This window comes from Bos indicus, chromosome 18 (genome assembly GCF_029378745.1).
Source record: "Bos indicus isolate NIAB-ARS_2022 breed Sahiwal x Tharparkar chromosome 18, NIAB-ARS_B.indTharparkar_mat_pri_1.0, whole genome shotgun sequence".
Classification (NCBI taxonomy): Eukaryota; Metazoa; Chordata; class Mammalia; order Artiodactyla; family Bovidae; genus Bos; species Bos indicus.
The window spans coordinates 24,515,838-24,543,816 of record NC_091777.1 but is presented as its reverse complement, the minus strand read 5'-3'; the positions used below and the strand labels follow the sequence as shown (position 1 = coordinate 24,543,816).

The window sequence follows — 27,979 nt, the reverse complement described above, 5'->3', positions numbered from 1 at the left end:
GGGCCAGTAAGGGCCAGGCAGCCATGCCACATGTCGCCATGCCCCGTCCCCCTCTTTCCCACTCCAGGACATCCTCAGTCTGTGTCGCCTCCATCTCTACAGGCAGCTCCGCATGGAGGAGGGGGACACGGCACTCTGGTCCCCCACATCCTCTCATTGGAGTTGTGGATGGCCCAGAGACATGGAGTGATGCAGCGTCCCCCTCAGCACCTCCCAGGGCCCAGCCCGCTCCACTCTGCACGTCCAGAGATCAAGCCAGAATGGCCAGAGCACCTTCCTGCCGATGGTGCCCACTGCCTTCATCCTTCTCTCACTGAGGAGGATGACTTTATTCCAGCGCAAGACAAAGACATTGACTTGGTCTCCAAAAGAACGTTTATTTCCAAATCGAGGCCACAGAAACAGAAACTCCCCCTCCCTGACCTCTCCCACTCCCATCGGATAATTCCTCAGCCTCCACAATAAGACGCCTCTTTGGCACATAAACACTTCTAGAGAAACCTCCATCTGGGGACCCAGTCGAGCCTCCCGTTCACAGCTCAACATGTTTTAAGTGTGGTGCCTTCTTTGCCACCTCCCTGGACAGAAGCTCATTCCAGAAAGCTACTTCCTTGTCTTTCAGCTTCTCAGCGGCCCGAGTGTTGACACCAATCTGAAGGTACCCTTCTTTGTGGTCATACGCTGGCCAATGGGGAAGGCCCTCCCCATTAGGGTTCCTGAAACAGAATCAAATAGAAATTCACCAAAGCAAAGGTTTGGTCCCAACAACCCTCTGAGATGATCAGGGACACCATGGCTTCATTTCTGCCAAAGGCTCATATGCCACCAGAGACAGGAAGCTGACCATGTCCTGGGCAGCCAGTCCATCACAGGGAGCTCTCATGTCAGAGGTCACAGGGCCAGGTGTTTGACCATCGCACGTTGGAAGCTCCCCTCACCCAACAGACACGCCCTGTCCCTTCCCAACCCCACTCCATGTCTGCCAGCAGCTCACCCATTCCGAGCAAAGTTGGCCCAGAATTTCATCACCATCTTGCTAAGATTGATCTCCTCTTCTGAGGCACCATCTGTGGGGAGAGGACAAAGCCATTGCCGCTCAAAATGTGGTTCATGGGCAACAGAAGCACTTAAGAAATTGTTAATAGATTCAGAAATGGAGCCCTTACTCCAGACCTGCTGAGTCTAAACCTGCATTTTAAGAAGATCTTGGGTAATTCAAGTGCACTTTAAGCTTGACAGTTACCAACTGAGGCTGGGCTCAGTGAAGGGCTGGAGTCGATCCATAAGCTGACTGCCTTGTCTTCTGTGCCCACCCAACTGCCCTTCCCCCTTCAGTGTTTTAGGGACACACCCCAGGGTGGCTGCTAGACTAACCCCACCTCCCAGGATGCTTTGGGTCTTTTCTCAGTTTCCTTCACCCACATATGTTTTCAGAATCTGAAAAATAACCAAGCTGCAAGATCCCCAAATAGTCATCCATCAGAAAGTGTCCAGAGGCACAGCCCTGGGGTGTGTCACACACAAGCTGTCTGTTAACTGTTGATGGTGGAGACATTGAAGACATTTGTGAGAGTTATTCTTTAAAATATAATGTTAAATATATTTAATTAAAAAAGATACGAGCTTTAGATGAATGGTTGGATATATAGACACACACACATTAGTCCTGGTTCAAGGTTAACAGCAATTATAACCTTACTCTCTCACTCGTACTCTGAGACGCTCTTGTGAGGGTGGCGTGAATAGTGACCTTCTAGCCCTGAGCAGAGGAGAAGGCGATGGCAACCCACTCCAGTGCTCTCGCCTGGAAAATCCCATGGATGGAGGAGCCTGGTAGGCTGCAGTCCATGGGGTCTCGAAGAGTCAGACACGACTGAGCGACTTCACTTTCACTTTTCCTTTCATGCATTGGAGAAGGAAATGGCAACCCACTCCAGTGTTCTTGCCTGGAGAATCCCAGGGCCGGGGGAGCCTGGTGGGCTGCCGTCTCTGGGGTCGCACAGAGTCGGACATGACTGAAGCGACTTAGCAGCAGCCCTGAGCAGGGCCCTGAGGGTGACACACTCCCGTCTTGCTGATGCCCAGGTCTGGATTCTAGAGTGACCATGGGTGAGGGCAGAAGAATATGCATTCTACACCATGTACGCTAGAACAACAACAACAAATGGTTGGGCCCTTTGTCCCTGTTACGGTGACTTCAGGAAACGAACAACTGCAGAGAAGGAGGAACTTGCGCAAGTTACCAAATCAAATCTCGGACCAGGAGCTCCTAACTCCAAGTTCATAGTCACCAAAAGGCCATCACCTTTTAAAAATGGAGCCCCGAAGACAGAGAAGAGCTCATCCCCATGGTCCCCTATCACCGTCTTGGGTTTCAGCTCCGATGAGAAGCTTGGGCGATACTGAAACTCATACATGTAGGTGGGGGCTCCCGCATCTGGAAAACATGGATTCATACATGGTTCATTTCAGCAGACACACAACTGGATGGTATCAAGGGCTCCAGGGGGCCGTGAGCAATCAGGAAATGGGGGGCACGCCTGGTCCTGCGTGAACAACAAGAGCATTAATAACAGCTGCCCACTGTGAGAACCAACTGTGTGCCAACCTTGTGTGTTCCTGCAGCAGGTGCCTGGTTATGAGCACAGTAGAGAATAAGGAGCTTGGGAAAATCCTATGAGTTGCTTAAGGGTACATTGGTGGTGGAGGTGGAACTACCTTTGAACCAGTATTTATTCAGTGACCGAGTAAATGAATGAATGAATAAACGAATGCTGAAACTCTGGGGAAACTGATTAAAAATAACTATCATTGTAGAGGCATCGGGTCAACTCATATAAACCTCTTTGCCCTGATGCATTCTCACACCAGAACATCTAGATACACACAGTTTATGTCCACAGAAATACCACTACATTTCATTGATAGCAGGCTGCTTTTCATTCCTGTGCAGAATACCTGCAGCACAACAGGTGCTTTCAGTTCCGCCTATTTTTGAGCATTTCAGGCCAAATGCAGTTAGTATCGGATGTACAAGTCTCAACAGTTTCCACGTGTGTGTTTGGGCTGAGGGCCGGGCAGGAACCAGTGAAGGTGGAATGGTGGTGACCCTCTCCTGCCTAATGTCCAGGACTCACCTCTGTGGCGACGGGCCACATTCACAGATGGGACGCCAAATAGCACGTCTGCTATCAAGTCCAGGAACAGGTCTTTCTTTTTGACAGGGTCGTCTGTCCCTCCTAAATACTTGTCAGTGGCCACTGGACTCAGTTCCTCAGGAATGCTCTGAAATAGATCAAGTGAAAGTGACCACTGTTAAAATTAAATACAAGGTAGAGACCAGACTTATGAATTATCTGTGCAGACAAAACCATTTAAGCCATGGGAGCAAAACTAACTCTCGCTTATTTCATGCACCTAAGCAAAACCTAATTTAGGTTATTTTTCTGTAAAGCCCTCTGACAATCACAAAATAAACTTAAGTCATCTCCCTAAAATGGTATGAGATAATCACTTTTCACCATTCCCTTGACACCTGAAAAACTCTCTTGTAATAAGCAACCACTGGAAAGGTGGACAACTTCCTCATTTTCACTTTAGAAGCCATGCTGTAACCTCATGTCCTCAAACCTATCAGCCTTTGAAGTTGGAAGCTCCCAGAGAGAAAAGTGGTGTTTATGTACAATAAATTCTTCTTAAATATTATTCATTCACTTGGTGGTTTTAATTTTGCTACTTCTCAATTTCTGACCTCACCACCCCTGGTGAGTGACACAGCATCTCTTGTTTGGTTAATGGTGAGCCTTTTAAGCCCACTTGAAACTTTCCCCCACCCCTCAACTTGAGTAACAATAAGAAAAGTAGAAAAAGTGGATCAGAATCCCCCAGCCCCAGTCTTCATTCTGCCATTAATTTCTCTGCAACTGGGGACATGCTTCTGGCCCTCTCTGGGGCTCAACCGGTTCCTGTGATTCCTAGAGTCTCACAAGGAGAGAGTAGGACTGCCACAGGACTGATGTGGCCGTCTTCTGGTCCAGCTTGTCTTCAGGCAGAGGGTAGCTCATGAACTGTTAAAACAAAGGTTAAACAACTGTGAATCATTAAGCAATAGCAGGAAAAACCCAAGAGACCAAACCAACGCAGACTTAAGGTCACTTTGCCATGTCTTGATGGGCATGGGTCTTTGATGAGTTGGGCAAAACCAATGAATCAAACAGACTTTTATATCTAGAGATTAAGGAGTGCAAGGAGGATAAAGTAATTGTTAAGGGAAGGTGCCCCAGTCTTTGTGTGTGTGTACAAATAATTAGGCTAGAGTTCCCACAATAATCATCAAGACAGAAAGGGAAGTTTTCAGCCAGCCTACTGTTGAAGTGGAAGGCCCTGGGGCAGATGACACAGACCTCCACAAATACCCTGCTGTGTCAGATAACTGAGAAAGCTCCAAATCCTGCCATTATGACTTGGGTCCTTTGGTAAAATCTCTGAAATCATGCTGAAGAACCACAGAACTCTGCACATAACGACTCCATCAAAACTCTGTCCTAAGACTTGACCAAACTCCAGGACAGCTGCAGGAAGCTTAAGGCCATGTCCCCAGGATGACCGCAGGCACCCTTAAAGAGCTCTGGGCTGCCAGGAGATTTTACTGTTTGTTCCAGCCCAAACCTGGTGATAGGCAGGTAGGTCCACGAACCCCTTCTAAATCTTTTCTTTGCCCCTTTAGATGTAAGTCTTCCACCCATAACTGTTTCCTCAAGGATCTGAGAGCCATCTCTATGAAAAACAAACATTCAGGGATAATTCTTGCTCTCTCCTCCAGTCCCTGTGAGATGATAAAGGCCTAAGTTCAGTGGGGTCTTGCTTCTACTTACACCATTGCCTCCTGTCATAAAGGCAGGAGTTGTTTCTTCTCCACATAAATGCCAGCTAACAAATCCAGGGAGCCCAGTCACACAGACAATCCACCCTGCCTCACCCATGCCTTAAAGAGGCTCCGGGCTTTCATTTCAGGGGTTGGGTTCAGTTCACGATGGGTCATTTCCCTCTAGCAGGGGTGTAACTGAATCAAATCTGTTACCACTTCACCTAGTGTCTGGCTTTGTTTATCTCTGTCAGAAGGGAAAGCCCTTCCTAACTTTTAGAAGTCAATTTTAACTCAGGAGGAAGCAGGCTCCTCTGACTCTTTCCAGTGAGATGAGTGAGAGCATGGGTGAGGCGGGGGTAATTTACGGAGAAAGCACGAAAGCAGCAAGCCTGAGGCGAGAGGCTGCAGGTTCCAAGCCCCACTCTCCTTAACTCCCGAGCCCCTGGTCCTTTCCAGGTTTTTCATCTGCCCAGTGATGATCTCCATCAGTCCTCCTGGAACCGATATTTCAGGATCCATGGATGGGAGGACAATTAGAGAGTGTTTGGGGACGTGGGTCCCCAGGGCTACATCTCCCAGATGACAGTGTGGACCATCAGAGATGGTTTCCATGGAAATGTCAACTTGTATGAAGGGGACAGCTGCCCTGGGGACACAGCCTCTCTCCTAGAGAGAGGTCTGTGACCAGAGATGGGAGGGTGATGGGATGGGAGACAAGTCTACAAGGCCTGCGCTTTCTCACCAGTGGAATAATCCAGCCAAACTCTTGCTTGTTGATTCCCACCATGTAGGGAACATTGTTGAAATTCTTTTCAGCCAGCATCTCTTCGGGCATCTTTGGCAGCAGCATTCCGTCAACCACGGTGGGCAGGAAAGGATGGCTCTAGGGAAGAGAACGAGGGAGTGTCTGTGCTTCCTCTTCCAAGTCACACCCTCATCCTCCTCTCCACCTGCTGGAACTCGAGGCCAGTATCACACACCTGGGTGCCCGTGGGTGGTGGCCACACACCTGGGTCCTAACAGAGGGGGCTAAGTCTGCAGATCCGAGAGGGCTGAACTCTGACCAGGGGACAGCAGTGGTCATGTGATGGGGACAGATCTCCACTCAAATTGGTATGAAAATATATCATATAATGTGTATTTAATTTGAAGTGTACATAGTAATATATCTATGTGCATTCCTCCATCTACAGTCCTTGCAAGCATCTCTTTATAGAACCACCCTCAGCAGAAAGTCCCTTTACTTTGGTCACTTTAGCAAAGCTATAAGATAACCAACTTTTAAACCAGGCCCCTCCGCCATGCTCTATTCATCTCCAGCCCAAGCACACTTCTCAGATCTTTTAATCACACAATACCTTGCTTAACTTTTTGGTTCTTCCCATAGATCAAAGAAGTAGAAATGAAGAATAAGTAGTTAACAGATGACCAGGTCTTCTCCCTAGCTTCCCCTTTAGTAATCTCCAAAATAAACTGTGTGAACAAGATGATATCTAGAAGATCACGAGGAATCAACAACCTGCATATGAGCCTGCGGACAGAGGGGAATGGCTACCACTCTGACCTCCTATCTCAGTGGCGAACTGAGATTACTTCTCTGTTGCTCTTTAAAAAGTTTCATGACCAGGGATTTGCCTGGTGGTCCAATGGTTAGGAATCAACCTTGCAATGCAGGGGTCTCGGGTTTGATCCTTGGTTGGGGAACTAAGATGTCACATGCCTACAGATAGCTAAGCCCACGCACTAAAATTACTGAGCCCACGTACCACAACTAGAGAGAAGCCTGCATGCTGCAACAACAGCCAAAAGATTCATGGCCAAACGGAAACTTGGGAGGTGGTTTTGGGGGGATGCTGACTTCGCCATCTCCCCAGATTCCTGCATTCTGATTAAAGTCACCTTTCTTTTTTACGATTTGTGAATATGTATTTGATCTCATAACCAGTAAGGAGCAAGACCCCTGATTGGTTCAGTAACATTCTCATTATTCGTAGCACTTAAGTTCTGTAAAGTTACCACGACTCTGATTTAGGGACTGCTCTATCACTTCAACAGGGGAAATATGGGGCCAGGTTCCTGAGCCTCTGGTCACATTTTCTCAACCTTGTGTTGCGTATGTTCTTGTTTAAAGACACCTTATGTAATATACATTTCTTACAGACAATTAGTTATGTGTAATATTTATTGATAATAAAACACCAACCAACAAGGCCTCAATGTTTTCTCGGCCTGGGGAGATTGCTGTTGGAGTTTCCTGCATGACTGGGAGGGGGGTGGTGTCCTGAGGAATGAGACTCATGGCTCCTTTCCCCACATGCCTGCAAATAGAGTGACTTGCACAGCCAGTCAACCCTGCAGCCCCCAGGAGATGATCTGGGCTCCTCGTGAAGGCTCCTGAAGAGCCCCTTACCCAGTCATCTCCACTCCCCACATGGAGGTTTCTCGTTCACCTTCTCCCAACAGGGCATTTTTAGGAACGTAAACAAGACCAGGGGCTGGCTGGGGACAGGGACACAGAGTTCAAAACTGGGGGCATTGGACTAGGAGTCCGGGAAACTGGTTCCAGTCCTATGTCTGGTCTTCCTGGCTGTGTGACCCAGGCAGGTCACAGCCCCTCTCTGGGCCTCAGCAATATAAACACAAGGAGATACCATGATTCTACAGAGAAGAATTATTTCATTCTTTCCCTTTCACTAACTGGAGCTTAAAGGTGTCAAGTGGAGAAGGAAATGGCAACCCATTCCGGTATTGTTACCTGGGAAATCCCATGAATGGTGGAGCCTGATGGGCTACAGTCCATGGGTCGCAAAGGATGGGACTTGACTTAGCAACGGAGCAAAGGTGTCAAGACTTAAAATGTGTATTCAAGAAACCAAAGGTCCTTACCTCTGTGGAGTCTTTGTGTAAATCAAGAGCGAAAAATTTCTGTGAAGACAAAGACAGTGGTTGTGGTGAGGAGGCTTCCTGGGAGGAAAGCTGACCTATGTGAGCTGTGCTCAAAGATACCAACTTCTCCCTCCTGGTGCCACCCTGGCTGGGCTGAAAGGAAGCAGGCAGGACACCCTCCCCTGGGCACCAACACAGGGAGCAGGTGTGGGATGGGGGAGGGGAGCTCTGCAGAGGACTTTTGGTGCCTGCCCTTCCTTCCACCCATTTCCCCTTCTGTTCTTCCAGGCAACAACACCCCGATTTTCCTTTGGGGAACTCCCTCTTTCCCACTCTCACTCCATCATTGCAGACATCTGTATGTGACCTCCGGTGCACCAAATCCCTGAATACAGGGACTACTTCAGCGGTGGACATGTGCCCATGTCAGTTCAATAGAGTTTATCCAAATTTTTGCTGCAATTGTTGGGAAATAGGGTTTCTAAGCAGATAGTATGTAAGAGTAGAGTACTGTTGCTGTCTTTAACCTCCCCAGGGGACAAATCAGTCTGAGAGTGAAACCAACACAGAAAGTTAAAAGCTGAGGGATAGCGATAGATTCTTAATAATAGCATATGTGCATCTGGATCCAGCCGTGCCTGAAGCCATCCACTCTTGGATTTGGCAGTGAGTTACCTGAAGATTCTGTCACAACATATTCCTTTCTCTTTTCAAGACACTTTGAGATGAATTTTTTTATCTTGCTTTAGAAAATCCTGACTCCTACAAGCTCACTGAAATTCAGCCCACCCCACACTTCTCTTTGTTGTGAGCTTACCAAGACTGTGCTAGCTTTGTTGTGACACTGGAGCTAACAGGCCTGACCAGTATGCAGGAAATCCTATTAAGGATCCCTCCATTATGTGCTGTAGGCCCACAATCCAGGTGTGCAGGTGTGTGTGTGTGTGTGTGTGTGTGTGTGTGTGTACTGGAGAGAGAGGATAATCCTGGAAACACTTCCACATGATCTCAGAAGATCTCAGAAGAATAACATGGACTCTTAGGTTCTCTGGGTTTCCCCAAAGTCAGCCACTCTCCCCTTATAAGCTGAATCTCTTGTGCCACATGAAGAATTGATGAAAGAAATTTACCTCTGAAAGAAATGTACACAACCAGAAAACAGTTGTGTTTTTATCTTTGAGCACAGTGGTCACCTTATTTGAGCCTGAGAAACAGGGATCCAAGGCTACATTGGACTTTACCCATGGAAATAGAGCAGAATCCAGTGCTGGAGCCTAGCCCCGGGGAGCCCAGGAGTAGCCTCAGGATTCCAGGGTCCAGACAGAGAGTCCAGGTGCTCAGGCGACTCCAACGGTTCCCATTGGTTCTAAATGTGCTGTTCTCTGGGTATCTGTCATGCTGTTAACTTCCTGTGATGACCCACCACCATAGCCATCCATCAGTCCTGAAATGTCACCTTCTCTGTGAAGTAGCCCTGCTTGTTATAATGAATGCTTCCCCTCTCTGTACTCCCACCACACCTAATCCACTCAAGTCAATGTGTGTATTTCTCCTCGAATAGTTCCTTGTGAATAGGGACTATATCCAATTATGTCTGCGTCACCTGCTCTGTTATCTCCCTGCATACACTTAGCAGAGGTGCATGGATGGATGAAATTAGTCAATCCAAGGAGTATGGGTGAATTGGGGGGATAAGTGAATAGATGAATGATAGCCAGCCGACTAGGTGATGGATTCATCATTGATTTTACAGAGATGGGTGATGAAATACATACATATGGATGATTGGTAACAGATGAATGAATGCTATAGATGAATTGATAGTATTTAAGATTGATGAAAAGACACTGATAAATTGGATTCATTGGTGGATGGACAGATAAAATGATGAATGAATGGATGGAAGGTTGGATGGATGAATGGGTAGATACAGTTATATTAGAGTCACAATTGAGGCAGACACACAGAAAATCTAAAAAACTGGACCACCACTGGGTTATAATTGAGGTGGTTTCTAAATTAACCAAAACAAATTGTGACAATATTTCTGAAAATCTTTGTTCGAAATAGTCCCATCCCCCAAATTCAGGGTGGTAATTATCTCTGAGAATATATAATGTTTAATTTCCTAAAAACATATCAGAAACTGAAGCCCCCATACCTCCAGCACGTGCTCTACAACAAGACAAGGCACAGCAATGAGAAGCCTGGGCAACACCAGCTGGAAAGTAGCCCCCACTCACCAAGACTAGAGAAAGCCCGCACAGAGCCGAGGAGGCCCGGCATGGCCATAAGTAAATAAACTTTTAAAAAACATTAGAAAACAATATTGGAAAAAGTAAGTGTTGACAGATATGAGGAGTCATTACACAGTTGTTTATTACATTATTTTTTTGTCTTTGCTAACATCTGAGGTAGTCTGTAATAAGGAAGGAAGGAAAGAAAGTTCCCATTCAGATCTAGAGGCTGACACTCCTCCTGGGAGCTGAGAAACTGTCCCAGGTAGTTTTTCCAGGGCAAGAGGACTGAAGGTGAAATAATGAAGCCTGGGGCCATGTTTCTAGGGTAGGGGGCTTGTGTTTCCAAGAGAGTAGATGCACCTACCATTTTCAGTGTTATCTCCAGGAGCTCGTCCTCTGTCTTCTGGCGCAGGCAGTGAACAAGGACAGCTGAGGTGGTGGTTTTACAGCCAGCAATGACAGCAATTTGCTGTAGAGATCACAGGTGACAGGAGAGTTCAAGAGCCATCTCTCTTCCTTCCATCAATACTGAGTGTTCTGTCCCAACCTCAATTTCTATAGGCAGCCTGTGATAGCAGAAAATACTCCAGACCAGTAGGTCCTGGGTCCCAGGGATGCCACTTATATTCCTCAGCCTCTGCTGCCTAATCTCTGTTAAAGTGGGCAGAATGATCTCAAAGCTGAACATCTAGAGAGAGGCAGCATGGAAGGGGTGCTTAAGAGCCTGGAATCCAGAATCCCACTTTCTAATTTCAAATCTTGGCTCATTCGATTAATAGCCATGTGGCCTCAGGCCAGTCAGTTGCAAATTGCAGCCAGAGGGGAAAATGCAGAAGAAAAGTCAGGCGCCATGATGACGGGGCCCTGGAGAGTGTGCACGGGCTGCCCAGAGCCTGGTCTAGTGTCTGACATACATCAGCGCTCAGTATGTATTTGGTGGGAAAATAAAAAGGCGCAGGAAGAAGTGGAGGAGAGAGGAAGAGCGGGAGCGCGCAGTAAGGGACCTGAGAGTCTTTGTTCTGCCATTCCTGGTCCTGTTGGATAAAACCCAGGTCCATCTCTACCACGTCCATTTCCTCGGAATAAACTCCCCCTTCTTAACTTTAGCCTGATTAATGGGCTTCTGTTGTCCATAGCCAAACAATTCTGAAAAAAGTTCCCCCAAATTCTAAATGTTCTTGGACTCTTATCTCCTCCTCTCCTACTTACCACTCACCCCTTTAAGTCTGGCTGCTGCCCCCACCCCTCCACCAAACCAGCTCTCACAGCCGGACCAAATGACTAAGGCATACTCCTCAGCAGGGACTCTGTGCTGCTCATCCTTTCTTTGTCTTTGTAACAGTCTCCAAATAAAGACAAAGCCCTCACCGGGTCCTACATAGCATGGCCCTGCCAATGGCCCCATCCTCAGCTCTCTCCAGGTCCTATCTGCACTTTCTGCCCTGGCCACATCAGCCTTCCTCACTCTCTCTCTTAAGATACCTGCTCCTGCCCAGGACATTTGCACAGACTGTTCCCTCTTCCTGGATATTCTTATCAAATAACTTACTACTAATCCTTCTGAACTCAACTCGTGATCATTTTATTTTTCAAGAAAACTTTTCAAGATAACCTCCCCCTACAAACTGGATTCAGTTCAATTCAGTTCAGTCGTTCAGTCGTGTCTGACTCTTTGCGACCCCATGAATCACAGCCCGCCAGGCCTCCCTGTCCATCACCAACTCCTGGAGTTCACTCAGAATCATGTCCATCGAGTCAGTGATGCCATCCAGCCATCTCATCCTCTGTCGTTCCCTTCTCCTCCTGCCCCCAATCCCTCCCAGCATCAGAGTCTTTTCCATTGAGTCAACTCTTCACATGAGGTGGCCAAAGTACTGGAGTTTCAGCTTTAGCATCATTCCTTCCAAAGAACTCCCAGGGCTGATCTCCTTCAGAATGGACTGGTTGGATCTCCTTGCAGTCCAAGGGACTTGCAAGAGTCTTCTCCAACACCACAGTTCAAAAGCATCAATTCTTCGGCGCTCAGCTTTCTTCACAGTCCAACTCTCACATCCATACATGACCACTGGAAAAACCATAGCCTTGACTAGACGGACCTTTGTTGGCAAAGTAATGTCTCTGCTTTTGAATATGCTATCCAGGTTGGTCATAACTTTTCTTCCAAGGCGTAAGCATCTTTTAATTTCAGGGCTGCAGTCACCATCTGCAGTGATTTTGGAGCCCCCCAAAATAAAGTCTGACACTGTTTCCACTGTTTCCCCATCTATTTCCCATAAAGTGATGGGACTGGATGCCATGATCTTCGTTTTCTGAATGTTGAGCTTTAAGCCAACTTTTTCACTCTCCACTTTCACTTTCATCAAGAGGCTTTTGAGTTCCTCTTCACTTTCTGCTATAAGGGTGGTGTCATCTGCATATCTGAGGTTATTGATATTTCTCCTGGCAATCTTGATTCCAGCTTGTGCTTCTTCAAGCCCAGCGTTTCTCATGATGTACTCTGCATATAAGTTAAATAAGCATGGTGACAATATACAGCCTTGATGTACTCCTTTTCCTATTTGGAACCAGTCTGTTGTTCCATGTCCGGTTCTAACTGTTGCTTCCTGACCTGCATACAGATTTCTCAAGAGGCAGATCAGGTGGTCTGGTATTCCCATCTCTTTCAGATTTTTCCACAGTTTATTGTGATCCACACAATAAAGTCAAAGGCTTTGGCATAGTCAATAAAGCAGAAATAGATGATTTTCTGGAACTCTCTTGCTTTTTTGATGATCCAGCAGATATTGGCAATTTGATCTCTGGTTCCTCTGCCTTTTCTAAAACCAGCTGGAACATCTTGAAGTTCACGGTTCACGTATTGCTTAAGCCTGGCTTGGAGAATTTTGAGCATTACAAACTGGACTATGTGTTGCTTTTGGATTCTGTTGACATCAGGTACCTCTATTGCTCCAATCACAGCTGACATTTTCTAAGTTGTGCAATTATATAATTATTAACTGCCTCCTAAATTATAATAGAAGCTTCATGAGGTTGCTAGATGTCAGATTATGTCTAATAATGAGTGAATGAATCCTCCAAGCAACTACCCCAATTACAAACCCCCGGGAAGAATCCACTCCAGAGTCACATGGAGCCAATGAGTTCAGCAGACTCAGACCCCGAGAGAGGCAACACAGGTGACAGGCCCCTGCCCACTCTGCAGCCCCTCACCCCACCTGGCACACTTTGGGAAACAGGTTCTGTGGAAAGTGCACGGGGCTGGCAGTCCAGAGTCACGAGCCCAAGTCCAGCTCTGCCCTCCTCACTCTCTTGGCCAGTGCTTCAGCTCTCTTCCCGGTTTGTGCAGTGGCATAAGGGGGAGGTGGGGAGAGGTGTGTCCTTCTCCTACATGTTCAGCCACCCTCACCTCTGTGATTCTTCGAGGATGTCAGCCAGACCCCATTCTAAGAACAGCCCTTGACAACTCCAGGAGGGCAGTGCGTGGTGTGCGGGCAGGCCAGTGTGAGACCTACCTCAGCTGCAGCCTTCGAGTCCCTCTTGACCAGGGTGGAAATGAGGGCCACGCCGCTCTCAGAGATGGCCCGGTGGAAGAGATTCCTGGCCAGGGGGGATAACACCTGCAGGACCGTGTTGAGAAGGGAGTTTATGCTCATGGGGAGGGTGGTCTTCAACAGCTATTCCCATCCACAACCCTCACCTGGACTGTGGAGACCATGGGCCCAGCATCTGTGAGAAAACCTCAGCTGGAGGGAGGCAGGAGCAGAGGGACAGAACGGGCGGTGTGTGGCGCCCACTGACTATAACAATCAGCAGTATCTGAGGGCAGCTCAGCAACTCCTAGCAACACTTTAGCAGCATAGTTCTTATAGCAACTATACCCCAGTAGGAATTAATTAAAAAAATAAAAGTAAATAAAAAATCTTAAACCTGGCTGGGGAAATATAGAATAAATAAATAAAGTAAAGGCACAGTTCTGATTTCCTGTTTCCATTACTCAGAATTTATCCTAAGGAAAATGAGCATGGAGGTACACAACAACTTTTAATAATGCAAACGTTGTTTATAATAGTAAACACTGGGAATAACCCAAGGTTTCAATATTGTGAGATTGGGCAACTAAGCTGTCTTTCATTCTTTTCATGGAACTACTTGACTATACACACAAAAATATGAAAGGGTGTGTAATTGTTAGATAAACATTTATGTTGTTTTATAATGCTAAGGAAAATTTTTATTTAAGAAATTCCACCTAGATTAATACATAATAGAATCATAGGAAAAAATTAGAAAAATACAGATCAAAATGTTCACGGTGAGTCTCCACAGACAATGGGATTGCGAGTGAATTTTTTTCTTCTTTGAGGTTTTCTGTACTTTTATTTCTCCACTTTATGAAAAATAAAAACATTTTCCTCTGAGTGTTCAGTTGTGAAACCAACATAGATTTTTAAAAAGCAGTAATACGGAATTCCTTGGTGGTTCAGTGGTTAAGACTCCAAGCTCCTAATGCAGGGGGCTCGGCTAGGGAACCGAGTTGGGGAACCAGTTGATCCCCGGTTGGGGAACTAAAATCCCACAGGCCAAGCGACCGAAAAAAAGAAAAAACGGTAATAGCACTAACTCTCTGCTAAAATGTGAGATAGTTGGAGTGTTTCCCACAGCTCCCAGCACCTTCTAATCTGGCTTTCCAGCTTTGCTTCCTTTGGTGTCTCCCTCATTCCCATTCCCCACACCACACTCCCAGGTCCTGTCTGTGTCCCCTTGTCGCCTGTCCCATCCCCCATCCCTCCTCTTCTTCTCCTTCTCCCCAGCCCAGCTCCATCCCTCAGCCCCAGAGACTGCTGCCCTCCCTCCTGGGCATGGACAAGCCCCCAGAGCCCTCAGAGGGGACCCCCAACCTGTTCCTAGTGCTCGTGTCTCCCCTGAACTGTAGGCCTGGCTTCAAGTCAGACAAGGACACCCAGACCAACCTCAAGTTGGCTCCTCTGATTAATCATTTACACCCACCCCTAATCTCAAGAGAAGTGAGGCGAGTCCTAACGTTAAAATGATTAAGAAGGAGAGGATGAGCTCAACCGACACAGGACAGCAAGAGAGTGTCTGTCACAGCTGTGGCTGCAGCTACGGCCCTGGAGGCTGAGCTGAGCCCTGAGCTTCCTGGAGGCCAAGGGGAGTCTGGCCATTAACTCTCCACCATCTGATGCTGCACAGAGTCAGGTCAGCCTTGAATCCAGGTCTTGGAAGTAAAGGTCCCAGGACTAGATGGGATGATCTGCAAGGGGTCCTATCAGCAGCCACATCAGGGCTAGGAAGACTTACAAGAATGGAGACACTTTCTGCTCCTGCTGACTCTCCAAAGATGGTCACAGAGCCTGGATCCCCTCCAAAGTTGGCAATGTTCTCCTGGACCCAGTGCAGCGCGGCCACCTGGTCCAAGTGGCCCCAGTTCCCCCGGCTGTGCTCGTCCCCTGTGCTGTGAGTAAGAGAACAGGGTGGGGTTGGGAGCAGAGATGTCCCGGCAGGGCCCTGAGGACCAGAGATGGGGCTGGGGGTCCAGGGGAGCCTTCTGGAAAGGACTGGGCTTCCACAGCCCTGACACAGGGTCTTCACTTTCCTGCTGTCCTGCTCTGCTACAGGGCTCTACAGAGCCATCCTTCATCTACTGATTGAGCATTTGTTATGGTCGGGGTGAAACTCTGACTCACGTGGTAGAGGAGAGGCCGGGGGGAGAGGAAGTGGGGCGAGTACATCCAGTTACACTGTCCCTGGGAGCAGACTCGGGCCATGGGGGGAAGAAATGAGGGGTCTCCGTGAAGGGGACACATCCTGGGACACGACTCCCCTCGGACAACCCTTCCCCAGCCCACAGGTCTTTCCAGGGAGGTGACCACCCCTCCCCCGGCCCAGCCCCCAGCATCTCAGGGTAGGAGGTCCTGGTGCCAGTGCATTTGGGAAAAGCTCAGTAACTGCCTGCTGGAAACCTGGTTCCTGTCCCCACAGAATCCACACAGGAGACTCAAGCCTTCACTCACGCACGTGCCAAATTCCAGAAGGAAATGGGGTGCGTGGCCCAACGCTCCTCCCAGTAGATGTACCCCTGGAGTCAGATGCTCCTTACCAACTCCCAGTTCCAGGCAGCCGTTTCTTCACCTACAAGACTTCATGGAGCTCCCACATGAGTCTACCCCTTCTTTACTTCCCAGGAGGAAAGATGTGTGAGCCTCTAAGTGCTGTGCTACATGGTAACTGTCATCTTTAAGAGACTGCAACATGCCAGGCAGCACAGTGAAAACGAGAACAGCAGTTCAGATGAGATGACAACTGGGTTGGGCTTGTAGGAATAATAGGAGTGTGTCAGGGAGATTAGGTGTTTTATGTGTAAGAGCTCAGAAGTAGGTGCACCAGGGTGGCTGGGGAATGAGAAGGTAGGTGGAGCCCAATTAGGAGGGGACTCAGATGTCTTAGTAGGGAGCCTAGCAAGGAGCCCTTTGAGGGCTTGCAGACCAGAGGGCTTGCATGACCAGAGTGGGGTCCTAGCACCCCCACGCTGGGGGCATTGTGCCACCAGGAGAGTCCAGGGTCTTACCTGAAGAATCCCCAGATGCCCAGGCGGTACTGAATGGTCACCACCACCACGTTTTCATGGGCAGAGAGGACCAGCCCATCATATGTTGATGCCCCGCCCACCATGAGACCTCCTCCGTGGATCCACACCATCACCTGGACGGGGAGGATGCAACCACAGGGTTACAGGAAGCAGAGCTGGGGAAGACCTCAGAGGCAGGTTTGGTCACCTACCCGTTCTCCAGCAGTGGCCCAGGCCACCACCCTACTCAGGGCACCCCGGCTGCCCCTGCCTGTCTCCCCTGCCCCAGTGCCACCTGCGCTCAGCACTCTTCATGCTGAGAACATCATCATGGGAACAGCCAAGGCTCGAGCATCATCCCCTCCCCAGCACTCCCACCACCCTCACTCCTGGGCCCCTCACCCAGCTCAGCACACTCAGCATGCAGAAGCCCTTGGTTAGAAATTTGTTTCAGCTTCCTCTTAGTTACCTTTTGTGTGGCGAATTCAACTTCTCAAGTGAATGAATGATCATGTTAAGAAGCACATGCCGTGGGTGGCACCTCTTCTTAATATGACTTCCTGCTACCTCCTCCGCTCCCCAAATCTCACCCATCCTCCAAAGCCCAGCCTAAAACTACCTCCTCTGAGAAGTCTTTAACCATTTGATGAATATGGTCTGAAAACCTACTAGGTGCCAGGAGCACCTGAGCAAGAACTGAGGATGAGAGTGAATATGTATTCACATATTATGATAATTCATAACACACAGCCCTCAACTTAAGGAGTTCACATAGCAAGAAAGTGAGAATGACTAAAATAATAGAAACACTTGGTTAATAAAAAAATCAAAGAACTCATATATAAATTATGTAACAAGTATTATTTAAGCATTTAAAGTAAACCATCCATGAGAAAGGAATTACTACTGTCCCTTTTCATAGACAAGAAAACTGAGGCACTTAACCACCCCGAGGTCACGCAGCTAATGGGTGGTGGAGGCAGGACTCGAACCCAGGCAGTCTGGCTGCAGAGTCCACATGTTGAGCCACCCAGCACACAGCAGCCAGTGGCCATGCCGCAGTAGGTTGGCTGCTGGACAGGAGGAATTCCTTCCCTTCAATTCTAACTAATGCATCAGGAAGACTAGCCTCGTGTGCTGTGCCAGACACTGCCACAAATCTTCATATTGGTCACTGAACACTTGTGTGTGATTATCCCCAATTTGAGGAAACAGTAAAAGGTGGAACAAGGATTTACACCCAGACCCTGTGGTTCCAGAGTCAGTGTCCACAGCTGAGGTTCTCCAGCCTCAGGTTCCCGGAGCCCCTGCTCCTCCAACACTTTTTTTCCCTGACTACCTCTGGGTGGAGGGACTGAGTTTACAGTCATCTCTGAGACCAGGCTGAGCCAGGGGCTGGTCAGCAGTGAGGCCAGTCCACTTCTGTGCAGATCCTCGAAGATAGGGGCTGTGTGGTCATGGTTTTATGTTTTTCCTTTCTCCCAACCCTTAATTCTAGCTCTGTCTATGGGAACACTGAGTACATAATAGGGAAAAGAAATGAATGCATAAATGAATGAGTGAAAAACTGTCTCCACCTCTCTGAGCTTCTAATCACAAGTTCACAGACACCCTCCTCCACATCTGGGCACCATGCCAGGGGTGTTCCTGGGTGATGGCTGGATGTGCCCACCCATCTCTACCCCACTGACCCCTTCTTTTCCAGCAGACCTGCCCCGAAGACCTCCAGCCGGAGCCTAGAAGTCGGCTCTGTTAGGTAGGTAGAATAGGGAAAAGGAGTCCAAAACGGCGGTGGCTAAAAGACAAGGAAGGGAAAAGCCCGCAAAAATAGAACAAAAGAAGGTCCGAGGACCGAGGACCGGAGTGAGGACCTCAGGTAAAACAAACAACACTCCTGGCTGGCCCAATTTACAGAGGACAGGCCCAGGAAAAATAACATATAAAAAGAGGAGCCAAAGATAGCTCTCTCTCTCTCCCCCGAGCGCTGGGGTGCTCTTCTCCTCGTGTCTTTGGATCGATGTGCCCTCACGCCTCAAAGATGGATTTTCCTGCTATCTTCTAAATAAAATACACCTGTAACACTGAGCTGTAACACTGATTTGTCTAAGAGCTACAACATGGTCCATTCGAGACCTGAGAGCTGTAACACGGTCTATCCAAGACCCGAGAGCTGTGACACGCCGAAGGGGCTTTAATGTCCATCACTCCAAATCTTTGTTGTGACAAGACAAAGAACCGAGGAACATACACCTGCGTGACAGCTCTGTCTCTGGGTTCCATGTATTCTGGAAATGCTGACTCACTGGGTCATCAGCTTCACCCAAAACAATTAGGAACTGAAATTAACTACAAGAAAATCTTGATAGCTGGAAAAGGCAAAGGAAAATACATCTTTGTTGCTCCAGGCTCTGCCCCCCAAGCTGTGACACCAAGTCACAGGAAGCTGTCAGAGAGGGTCTCTGTGTGCTGAGGAAAGGCCACACACAGGCTCCGTGCTAGCCCATGTCAGAGCGCTCCTGGCTGTTCCAGGAGCCCCGTGCTCCAGTCCTGCCAACCCTACTCTGTGACCGCTCCTTCCCCTCACTGGGCCTCAGTTTCTGTCTGTAAAGGAAGGGTTGGCTTGTTGGCTTATCTCCGAGATTGCTTCCAGCTCTAACTTTATGGAAATGACGTTTTACCCTCTCTGGGTATCAGATTCCTAATCTAGCAATTAAGAGTCATCCTTCTTGTCCATCTATTAGCATGAGAGACATCAGAAAAATTAAATGTGCATCACAGATGTGGAGCAATCTCCCCCAGGGGCCCTACTCTGGCCGAGGGGAAACAGAGGAGTGGGCAACCTGCGCTCCCTGATGTCGGGTTTGGCTGTGGTGCACAAGAAAGCCCTGGAGCCCCAGAAGACCCTTGGCCCGACGCCCCCACCCAACACTGCCTTCATCCCCTTCCAGTCTACACCAGCTTTGCCCAGCGGTTCCCACCGCTTACCGGCAGCCTGCTTCTCTTCGTCAAGTCAGCAGGGGTGTATATATTTAGGTAAAGACAGTCTTCGGAAAACGTGAGACTAATGTTCTCCTTTCTGTTGGTAAAGAGATCCGAGAGCAACTGTGCCCCCACTGGGTCTTGGGAGCACCTGCGAGGGGCAAGGAGAGAGAAGAATTCTTGAGGTTCAATCAGAGCTGACCAAGGAGATGTCTTCTGTGGTCCTCAAAGGCCTTGGGCTGGCAGCTTCAGGCCAGGAAATAGAGTTGTTCTTACCATACCTGGGGCATGCGATGGGGATCCATAGGCTCACCAAGGTCTCCCAGGACCATGTACAGTCAGACCTGACCCTCGTCCCTTCTTAGGCCTCTGGAATGCCCCGGGTCAAGGAAGGAGGCTGCCCTATGTGCTGATGGGCATGAGAAAGGAACATTCCTGCATCCCTGGGTCCACACCAGCGCTGTATGACGCCGCTGTAGAGTGCCGCTGTATTCTGCCCACACGGAAACATGTTCTAGGCCACAGGAGACTTCCAGAAACCAGGAGAAATCAATCAAATGGAAGATATTTAGGGCCTACAACAGAGCAGGGTCAAATATTTGTGGGGCAGCATTGCTGCTGCTGCTAAGTCGCTTCAGTCGTGCCCGATTCTGTGTGCCCCATAGACGGCAGCCCACCAGGCTTCCCCGTCCCCGGGATTCTCCAGGCAAGAACACTGGAGTGGGTTGCCATTTCCTTCTCCAATGCAGGAAAGTGAAAAGTGAAAGTGAAGTCGCTCAGTCGTGTCCGACTCTTAGCGACCCCATGGACTGCAGCCTACCAGGCTCATCCATCCATGGGATTTTCCAGGCAAGAGTACTGGAGTGGGGTGCCATCGCCTTCTCTGGGGCAGCATTAGGGGAACTATATTCTAGTCCTGCCTCAGCCTGATTTTCTGGGTTTCCTTGGGTGAATGCCTTGCCTGCTCTGGGTCCCAATCTGTCTGATGTAAGTGAGGGGAGTGATTTCTATAAGGGTCTAGCAACATGGACATGCTAATATTTGTCAGCAACTCATCACAGGCAAGAGCTATTGGTTGTCCCAATAGGAGACTTTAAAGATGCTACAGATATTATAATTTTTAATGTTTATTGAGTCCTCTCAACTTGCCAACTGTTGTTTTAAATCCTTCTTATATATTAACTCATTTAAATTCCCATTGGCCCCATGATATGGGTACTATTATTATCCTCATTTTACAGTTGAGAAACCGAGGCACAGAGAAGTTAGAGAACCTGCCCAAGGTCACACAGCCAGAAAGAGTCACACTATGTCGTGCTTATGTTTTCAAGGATATCATAAGCCACATTTACGGATCTCAATGCCCCCACCAAAACAGGCATGACTGCCCTCAGTATTTCGATGAGGTAACTGAGGCACTGATGTGCTTGGATGACACAGCTGTCAAGTCACAGAGTCACAACCTCAAAGATAACCTCTTGATTTCCATCCTGTGGGGACTTTCCCCAGATCACTTAGGCAAGGGACATAATATTCATAAAAGAAGATTAAGAGTTAAAAAGGAAAAATACTCAATGTCACTAGTATTCAAACAAACACAGAATAAAAAGAATAATTTTGTATATAATGGTGATGGTAACAATTATTAACATTATTCTGCCTATTCAGTAGATAAATAGATTTTAATAACTCCAAGCATTGACAAAAATTCAGTTAATGGAGGTTTTCATATATTAATTAAAACAGTGCAGTTGGAATATTTCTGAAGGGAAATTTTTAAAATACTCTTACTCCAAAATGTTATATCTTGGAACTTATCCAAAAATGAATATGCATGAAAATTTAGCTATAGGGTGTTCATCAGAGTGCTATTTATAGTATAAAAAATATCAACAACAATGAAGAACCCCAAATAAGAGATGGAGTAAAGAAATTATGATTCAATAGTCAATATAAAATGGTGATTAAACGTCAGGTTGTGATATTTAATGACACAGAATGGTGTTCATGATACACTTTCATGAACTTCGTCTACTGCTTTCATCTATATTATCTGTACCATGTAATACGATACTGTGATATAAGAAAAATGAGCATTTGTAAGAAGTATGTATTTGATCTTTGGCCAGTTTCTGCTGAAGAGCTCTTGACACCCTTGTGTTCATACTTTCCTGAGCAGTGTATACTGTTGGATTAATGAAGTGACTTTTGGACCACACCTAAAAGCGGGAACTGGTTGCCAGAGGAATAATCTCATTATTATAAGCAAGGGAACCTTCTCTCACAGCCCCCTGAACTCTGGAAAGAGAAGATGGGCTGGAGGGGAATCAATCACCAGTGACCAATGACATCAATCCATTGGCCATGTAATGGCTTTCCAGGGGGCTTCAAGGCAAACAAGCTGTCTGCCAATGCAGGAGACACAGGAGATTACCTGGAAGAGGAAATGGCAGCCCACTCCAGTGTTCTTGCCTGGAAAATTCCATGGAGAGAGGAGCCTGGTGGGCTATAGTCCAAGGGGTTACAAAGAGTCGGACACAACTGAGCAATGAACACTCACGCCCATGTAATGAAACCTCCGTAAAAAGTCAAAAGGACGGGTTCAGAAAGCATCCTGGTTGGTGAACCAGAACTTGTTTTTATTTTTCACACTGCATGGCATGTGGAATCTTACTTCCCTGATTAGGGACTGAACCCTTTGCAGTGGAAGGGCGGATTCTTAACCTCTGGACAACCAGGGAGGTGGCCACCGTGCTGGGTCCTCTGTCAGGGACCTCACCTTACGGATCTCTTCATTTGGCTTGTGGTTTGTATCCTTCAATATCCTTCATAATGAAATGGTAATCTAGTGGGGAAACTAGTTTGTTGAGTTCTGTGAGCTGCTCTGGTAAATTAATAGAACCTAGGAAGGGGGTCACGGGAACCTCTGAATTATAGCCAGTTGGTCAGATGCAGTTGACAACTTGGATTTGGCATTTGAAGTAGAGGGAGGTTTTGTGGGACTGAGCCCTTCACAGATGGAATCTGATGCTATCTCTGGCAAGACAGTGTCAGAAATTAGTTGAACTGTTGGACACACATATGGTCTGCAAGAATTGCTTTTTGGTGTGGGAAACACACACACACATTAGAACTGGGTACAGGAAATTATGTGATTCCACTTTAAAGGAGAAATTATGGAACAGATAAAAGACTAGAAAAATAGAATCTAAAATATGAACAGGAGCTCTTGCTAGGTTGTGGAATTGTGTATGATTTTCATTGTCTTAATTTTACTTACCATCCTCACTTTTCAAAAAATTAATTATTTATTTGGCTGCATGTTTCTTGCCTATGACACGTGAGGTCTTTTAGTCACAGAGTGTGAACTCCTAGTTGAACAAAGGGCTCTAGAATGCTGTGAGAGTTCTGGAATGTTGGTAAGGACCTACAAGAGCTTGAGGATTTCACAGCAAAGTATGAGCCACTCAGTGGATTGCCTTGGCTCCTTTCTGCATCCCTTTGAGACTAACATCCCCACTGAAAGATGCCAAAACCACACCCCTGACCTACATGGGAGGGTAAGAGGTGGTATTCTTCACAAAGGTCCATGGTTCTGCAGGCTGCGGTGGAGCAAACCTCAAGGATCCAAGAGGAGGCTTGGCAAAAGGGACTCCCAGGAAGACGGCCACAGGCTGTGCAAATCCTTTTAAGCTGACATGTTTCCCCAGGACTCTGCCCTGAGCGGTGTCCACAATAGGCGGTGAGGGTGCCAGCCCTGCTGGACATTGGGAGGAAATGAGGACACGTCAGTGGTGACAGTGAACTGGATTCTGGGTGGATTTTATTACTTTTCCCACTTTTGATACTTTGCCACGTGACCTTGAATGTCCTCTCAACTCTCTAAGCCTCAGCTTCTTATGTAGGAGAGGGTGAAGCTGTCTTTCCTAACTCACAGGGTCATCAGAGGGAGGGTGACTCGGGGTCACATTCTATCTGTCCCATTCCCGTGGAGCAGGCGGTTTTTTCTCACTGGGCTTAAATGCGTCTCCTGCAGTTGCCACGTCAGGCCCGGTCCTTGCTGCTCGAGGGCATCCTGCACCTTCATGAGGCAGGTGGTCTTAGTGTGACCCCTGTTCATGCTCGTCCCTCAAGTTCTCTCTTGTCCATCCTCAACAGCTGCAGTTTGTTTAAGCATCCTTACAGGAAATGATTTCCAGCCTCTCACCCTCCCAACTGTTCCCCTTTAGATACAGACGAAAGGCCAACCTCTCAAAGTGTGTGGCCAGACAGAGAAGAATAACCCAGATCTGGTCTTACAGACACAGCCTTCAAGAGACATGACATGGACAGATGCCCAACTGGCAAGAGTGAAAAAGCGGGTGATGGGCTGTGAGGTATAGGCAATGATGGTGACAGCAGTGGCTACCATTTGTGTTATAGGTAATGATTGTGTATTGAGCACTTACTATGTACCACGTGGGCACTCTAATCAGAAAAGCCTGGCTAGGGAGACATCAATATGCCCATTTTACAGATGAGGTAACTGAGGAAATGGAGCCAGCTAGTATGGATTTTCTAAAGGTGGAAAAGGTATGACCCTGCCAGGGGATAACTAGCAGTAAGGGGATGCTGCTGCTGCTGCTAAGTCGCTTCAGTCGTGTTTGACTCTGTGCGACCCCATAGACGGCAGCCCACCAGGCTCCGCCGTCCCTGGGATTCTCCAGGCAAGAATACTGGAGTGGGTTGCCATTTCCTTCTCCAATGCATGAAAGTGAAAAGTGAAAGTGAAGTCAGCTCAGTCGTGTCCGACTCCTAGCGACCCCATGGACTGCAGCTCACCAGGCTCTTCCGTCCATGGGATTTTCCAGGCAAGAGTACTGGAGTGGGTTGCCACTGCCTTCTCCAAGTAAGGGGATAATCAGCTTTTAATTAGGGCTTCCCTGGTGGCTCAGATGGTAAAGAATTTGCCTGCAATGCAGGAAAACTGAGTTTGATCCCTAGGTTGGGAAGATCCCCTGGAGAAGGAAATGGCAACCCACTCCTATATTCTTGCCTAGACTGAGGAAGCTGGTAGGCTACAGTCCACAGGGTCACAAAGAGTCAGACATGAGTGAGAGACTAACACATAACTGCTCTTCCCCTCGGTTCCAGGCCTCTCAGAGTGTCACAGAGCCAGAAAGAAGATAAAACCCAGTGCAGCCTGGGCTGTCAGAGCACTGATGGCCAGAGCACTGGCTCTGGACTCAGGAGACAGAGAATTCAGAGCGTGGTTTTCCAGCTGACCTTGGGCATGTACAGTTCCCTCTCTGAGCCTCAGTTTTTCCATCTACAAAATGGTACAGATGCATTCTGAGGTCCCTTGCTGCACCCTTGTATTAACCATGTCCTCTATGTCCCGTATTCTGATGCTTTGACAGCTGGAGCCTTGCTGATTCTGGGGGAACTGCCCCTCCCAGAGTTAGCCAATCCCTGGAGACAGGAATGAACTTCCCCTTCCAGCCTGCCAGAGCCTGTACCCCAGTCCCCTTCTTTATCAGGTCCTCCCCATTCGCTACTATCATCCTGCCCCAAACACTCCAGGACAAAGTACCTGAAAACTGTGCGTACCCCCTAGCCTGCTGAAATTGTCTGCTTTGCCACTCCCAACCCTATTTATCCTGCCTCTCCTCTTCCTTCCCTATCAGTGTCCAAGATAAACACCCTTACTCCCAATTTCTTTTCTTCCCTCGTGACTTACCCCGGTCTCTCTCCTCCATGAAAATGTGAGTCATAAAACCATCTTTCCAAAAGGTACTTTGCTCCTGATCTGTGGGCCTTAGAATACCCTAATAGTCTATTAATACATATCTCTTTTTTTAAGCTTTAAGCTTTTAATTTTGTGTTTGGATATAGCTGATTAACCATGTTGTGATGGTTTCAGGTGAACAGCGAAGGCACTCAGCCATACACACACATGTATCCATTCTCCCCCAAACTCCCCTCCCATCCAGGCTGCCACATAACACTAAGCAGAGTTCCATGTGCTGTGTATAGTAGGCCCTTGTTAGTTAACCATTTTAATATAGCAGTAATACAGTGTCTTTGAAAGCAACTGCTTTATCTCTTTTTTCACTTTCTCTATTTCAGGCACTCTTTAGAATAAACAGCCCATTTCCACCTCACAACAGTCCACGGAGATAGAGTTGTCACCCCCATTTTCAAAATGCAAAACCAAAGCACAGAAAAGGGACATCCCATGTGTAAGAACACACAGCCCCTAAGTGCTGAGCTGGGATGGGAACCCACACCGCTCTGTCTCCCGAACCAGTATTAATATGCTGGTAAGATCCCTTCAGGGCTTCCCAAGTAGCTCAGCGGTAAAGAATACACCTGCCAATAGACACAGGTTCAATCCCTGGATCAGGAAGATCCTCTGGAGTAGGAAATGGCAACCCACTCCAGGATTCTTGCCTGGAAAATTTCATGGATAGATAGCCTGGTAGGCTACAGTCCATGGGGTTGCAAAAGAGTTGGACATGAGTTAGCTATTAAACAACAATAACAGAGATCCGTTGCAGGATTCTGGTAAAGACCCACTCCATATCCATATTAATAATCAAGAGGGAAAGACATAGAGGAGCGCGTCAAAGTCCTCAGCGGGATGTGGGAGGGGAGCTGATTGTCCTCCTCTGGTGTGGCTGTGCTGAGCCGAGTCTAGGGCGTGCTTGGTCCCCTGTGTCTCCTGCCATGGGGCACGGGCTGGGCTAGACCGTCCAAGTTCACAGAGCGCGCGCTGCTGCAGAACCCGGCCTGTCACTGCTTTGCCCTGTGCCCATCCTTGTCCCCTACAAGGATTTCCAAAGATGCTCCTGCTATCTGCATTTCAGGAGGACTCACCCCAAGCTGTGAAGGAACCAAGGGAGGTCAGGACCAGAGCTAAGAGCCACATCCTGGAAAGAGAACTGCTCCTGTACACAGGTGTCTGCGCTGCTCACAGGGGCTGTTTCAGTCCCGGGCCCCAGCTCCCAGCCTCAGCTCCCTCCACAAGCTCACGCCCCAGCTGCTCAATAACAAGCAAATCTGATGTGTGAGCCACGCCCAACAAGAGTTTACCTTCTTTGAAATCAAGAACCCAGACTTAACTCTCCAATTGCAGGTAGCTGCAGATTCTATAAACAACTTGTTTCATAAGTGCTTCTCCTTTCCTGGACTCTAACCTTAGTGCTCTGTGACCTTCCCAGAGCAGGCACAAACAGACAAGAGGCTTTCAGACAAGGGGAGTTTTTGATCTGGGGTCCTCAGAAAAACTGGAAAGCTTTCAGAACAACTCCTAGCCCCACAGCTGCCTAGTTAGAGAATTAAGGGCAAATCTTTTCATTTCCTTTGGCTTCAATTTCAGAGTTCCATGCTATTATTTTGGAAGCATCATAAATTTCTTTCAGTCTCTCTTCTGATGTCTGAATTAATTTTACATTATTCCTGCGAAGTGACTCAGCCTCCCATTGTATACCTCCAGGGTCAGGGAACTCATTACCTATCCAGGCAGGGATCTGGGGAGAGAATGTCTTTACAGTAAAGGGACTCCATCTCTCCATTTCTTTGGTTCTAATTATTCATCCATCCATCCATCCATCCATCCTTCCATTTATTATTTCATTTATTCATTCTCCAAACATTTACCAAATGCCTGGCACTATGCTAAGTGCTATGGATACAAAGATAAAACATGGTCCATCTCCTGGAGGAGTCACCATGTGATAAGACAGAGGCAGGGAGAGGTGATAGGTGGGTTGCAATGCAGCGTGGCAGCACCAAAGTAGAGGGATGCAGAGTGCTCTGAGTACACCTGCGACAGTGCCCTTACCTACTAGGGGAAAGAGGAAGATGCTCAAAGCCCGTCTAATAGAATCATTATATGTCCAGTAAATGGGACATTCTCTAAGTACACTCTGGTACAGCCGGCTAAGGCAGTATTACACTTTCACTCAAATTAGTGATGTGCACCTGTTTCTTAACAGGAAAAGGCAGGCATGATGTATTGTGAAGGGAAAACAATCATAATATAGTCATGCATTAGGATACTGTTTGGCAGTTCCTTAAAAATCACACACAGGGACTTCCCTGCTGTCCAGTGGCTAAGACTCCACACTTGCACTGCAGGGAGGATGAATTTGATCCCTGGCCATGGAACTAAGATCCTGTATGCCATGTGGTGTGGCCAAAAAAATAACAAAAAATGAAACACAAAGTCAGCATATTACCCAGCAATTCCACTCCTAGGTATATACCTACAATAATTGAATAGGACCATTATTCATAATGGCCCAAAGTAGAAAGGCTCCAAATGTCCAGGAACTGATGAATGGACAAGTTAAATAATATCTGTCTGTGTAATGCAGTATTATTGAGCCATAAAAAAAAATGAAGTACTGGTACATTCTAAACAGGGATGAACCTTGA

At 47.6% G+C, this 27,979-nt stretch overlaps 1 protein-coding gene across 2 annotated transcripts; it reads right to left on the bottom strand.

Moving 5' to 3' along the window:
* Nucleotides 1-357: 357 nt before the first annotated feature.
* Nucleotides 358-26,599, bottom strand: LOC109573065 (liver carboxylesterase-like). Of its 2 annotated transcripts, none has more exons than XM_070770587.1 (14): nt 26,417-26,599; nt 23,111-23,318; nt 19,565-19,709; nt 16,580-16,713; nt 15,313-15,466; nt 13,506-13,610; nt 10,358-10,462; nt 7,754-7,792; nt 5,610-5,750; nt 3,987-4,067; nt 3,138-3,285; nt 2,306-2,437; nt 995-1,067; nt 358-716 (listed from the first exon to the last, which is right to left on the bottom strand). In XM_070770587.1, the coding sequence occupies exons 1-14, from the start codon at nt 26,466-26,468 to the stop codon at nt 533-535; spliced, it is 1,701 nt and encodes a 566-aa protein (XP_070626688.1). In that variant the 5' UTR covers nt 26,469-26,599; the 3' UTR covers nt 358-532. The 2 variants fall into 2 exon arrangements, with proteins under 2 accessions (XP_070626688.1, XP_070626689.1); XM_070770588.1 differs by having other exon boundaries at nt 23,111-23,315; nt 26,417-26,598.
* Nucleotides 26,600-27,979: the final 1,380 nt, after the last annotated feature.

Coding starts and splice junctions, on each gene's coding strand:
- LOC109573065 (XM_070770587.1), bottom strand. CDS start 26,468: ATGTGGCTCTTAGCTCTGGTCCTGACCTCCCTTGGTTCCTTCACAGCT. Junction 15,467..16,579: donor GGCATCTGGGGATTCTTCAG/GTAAGACCCTGG, acceptor TCTTACTCACAG/CACAGGGGACGAGCACAGCC. Junction 2,438..3,137: donor TGTGGCCCGTCGCCACAGAG/GTGAGTCCTGGA, acceptor CATGTTTTCCAG/ATGCGGGAGCCCCCACCTAC.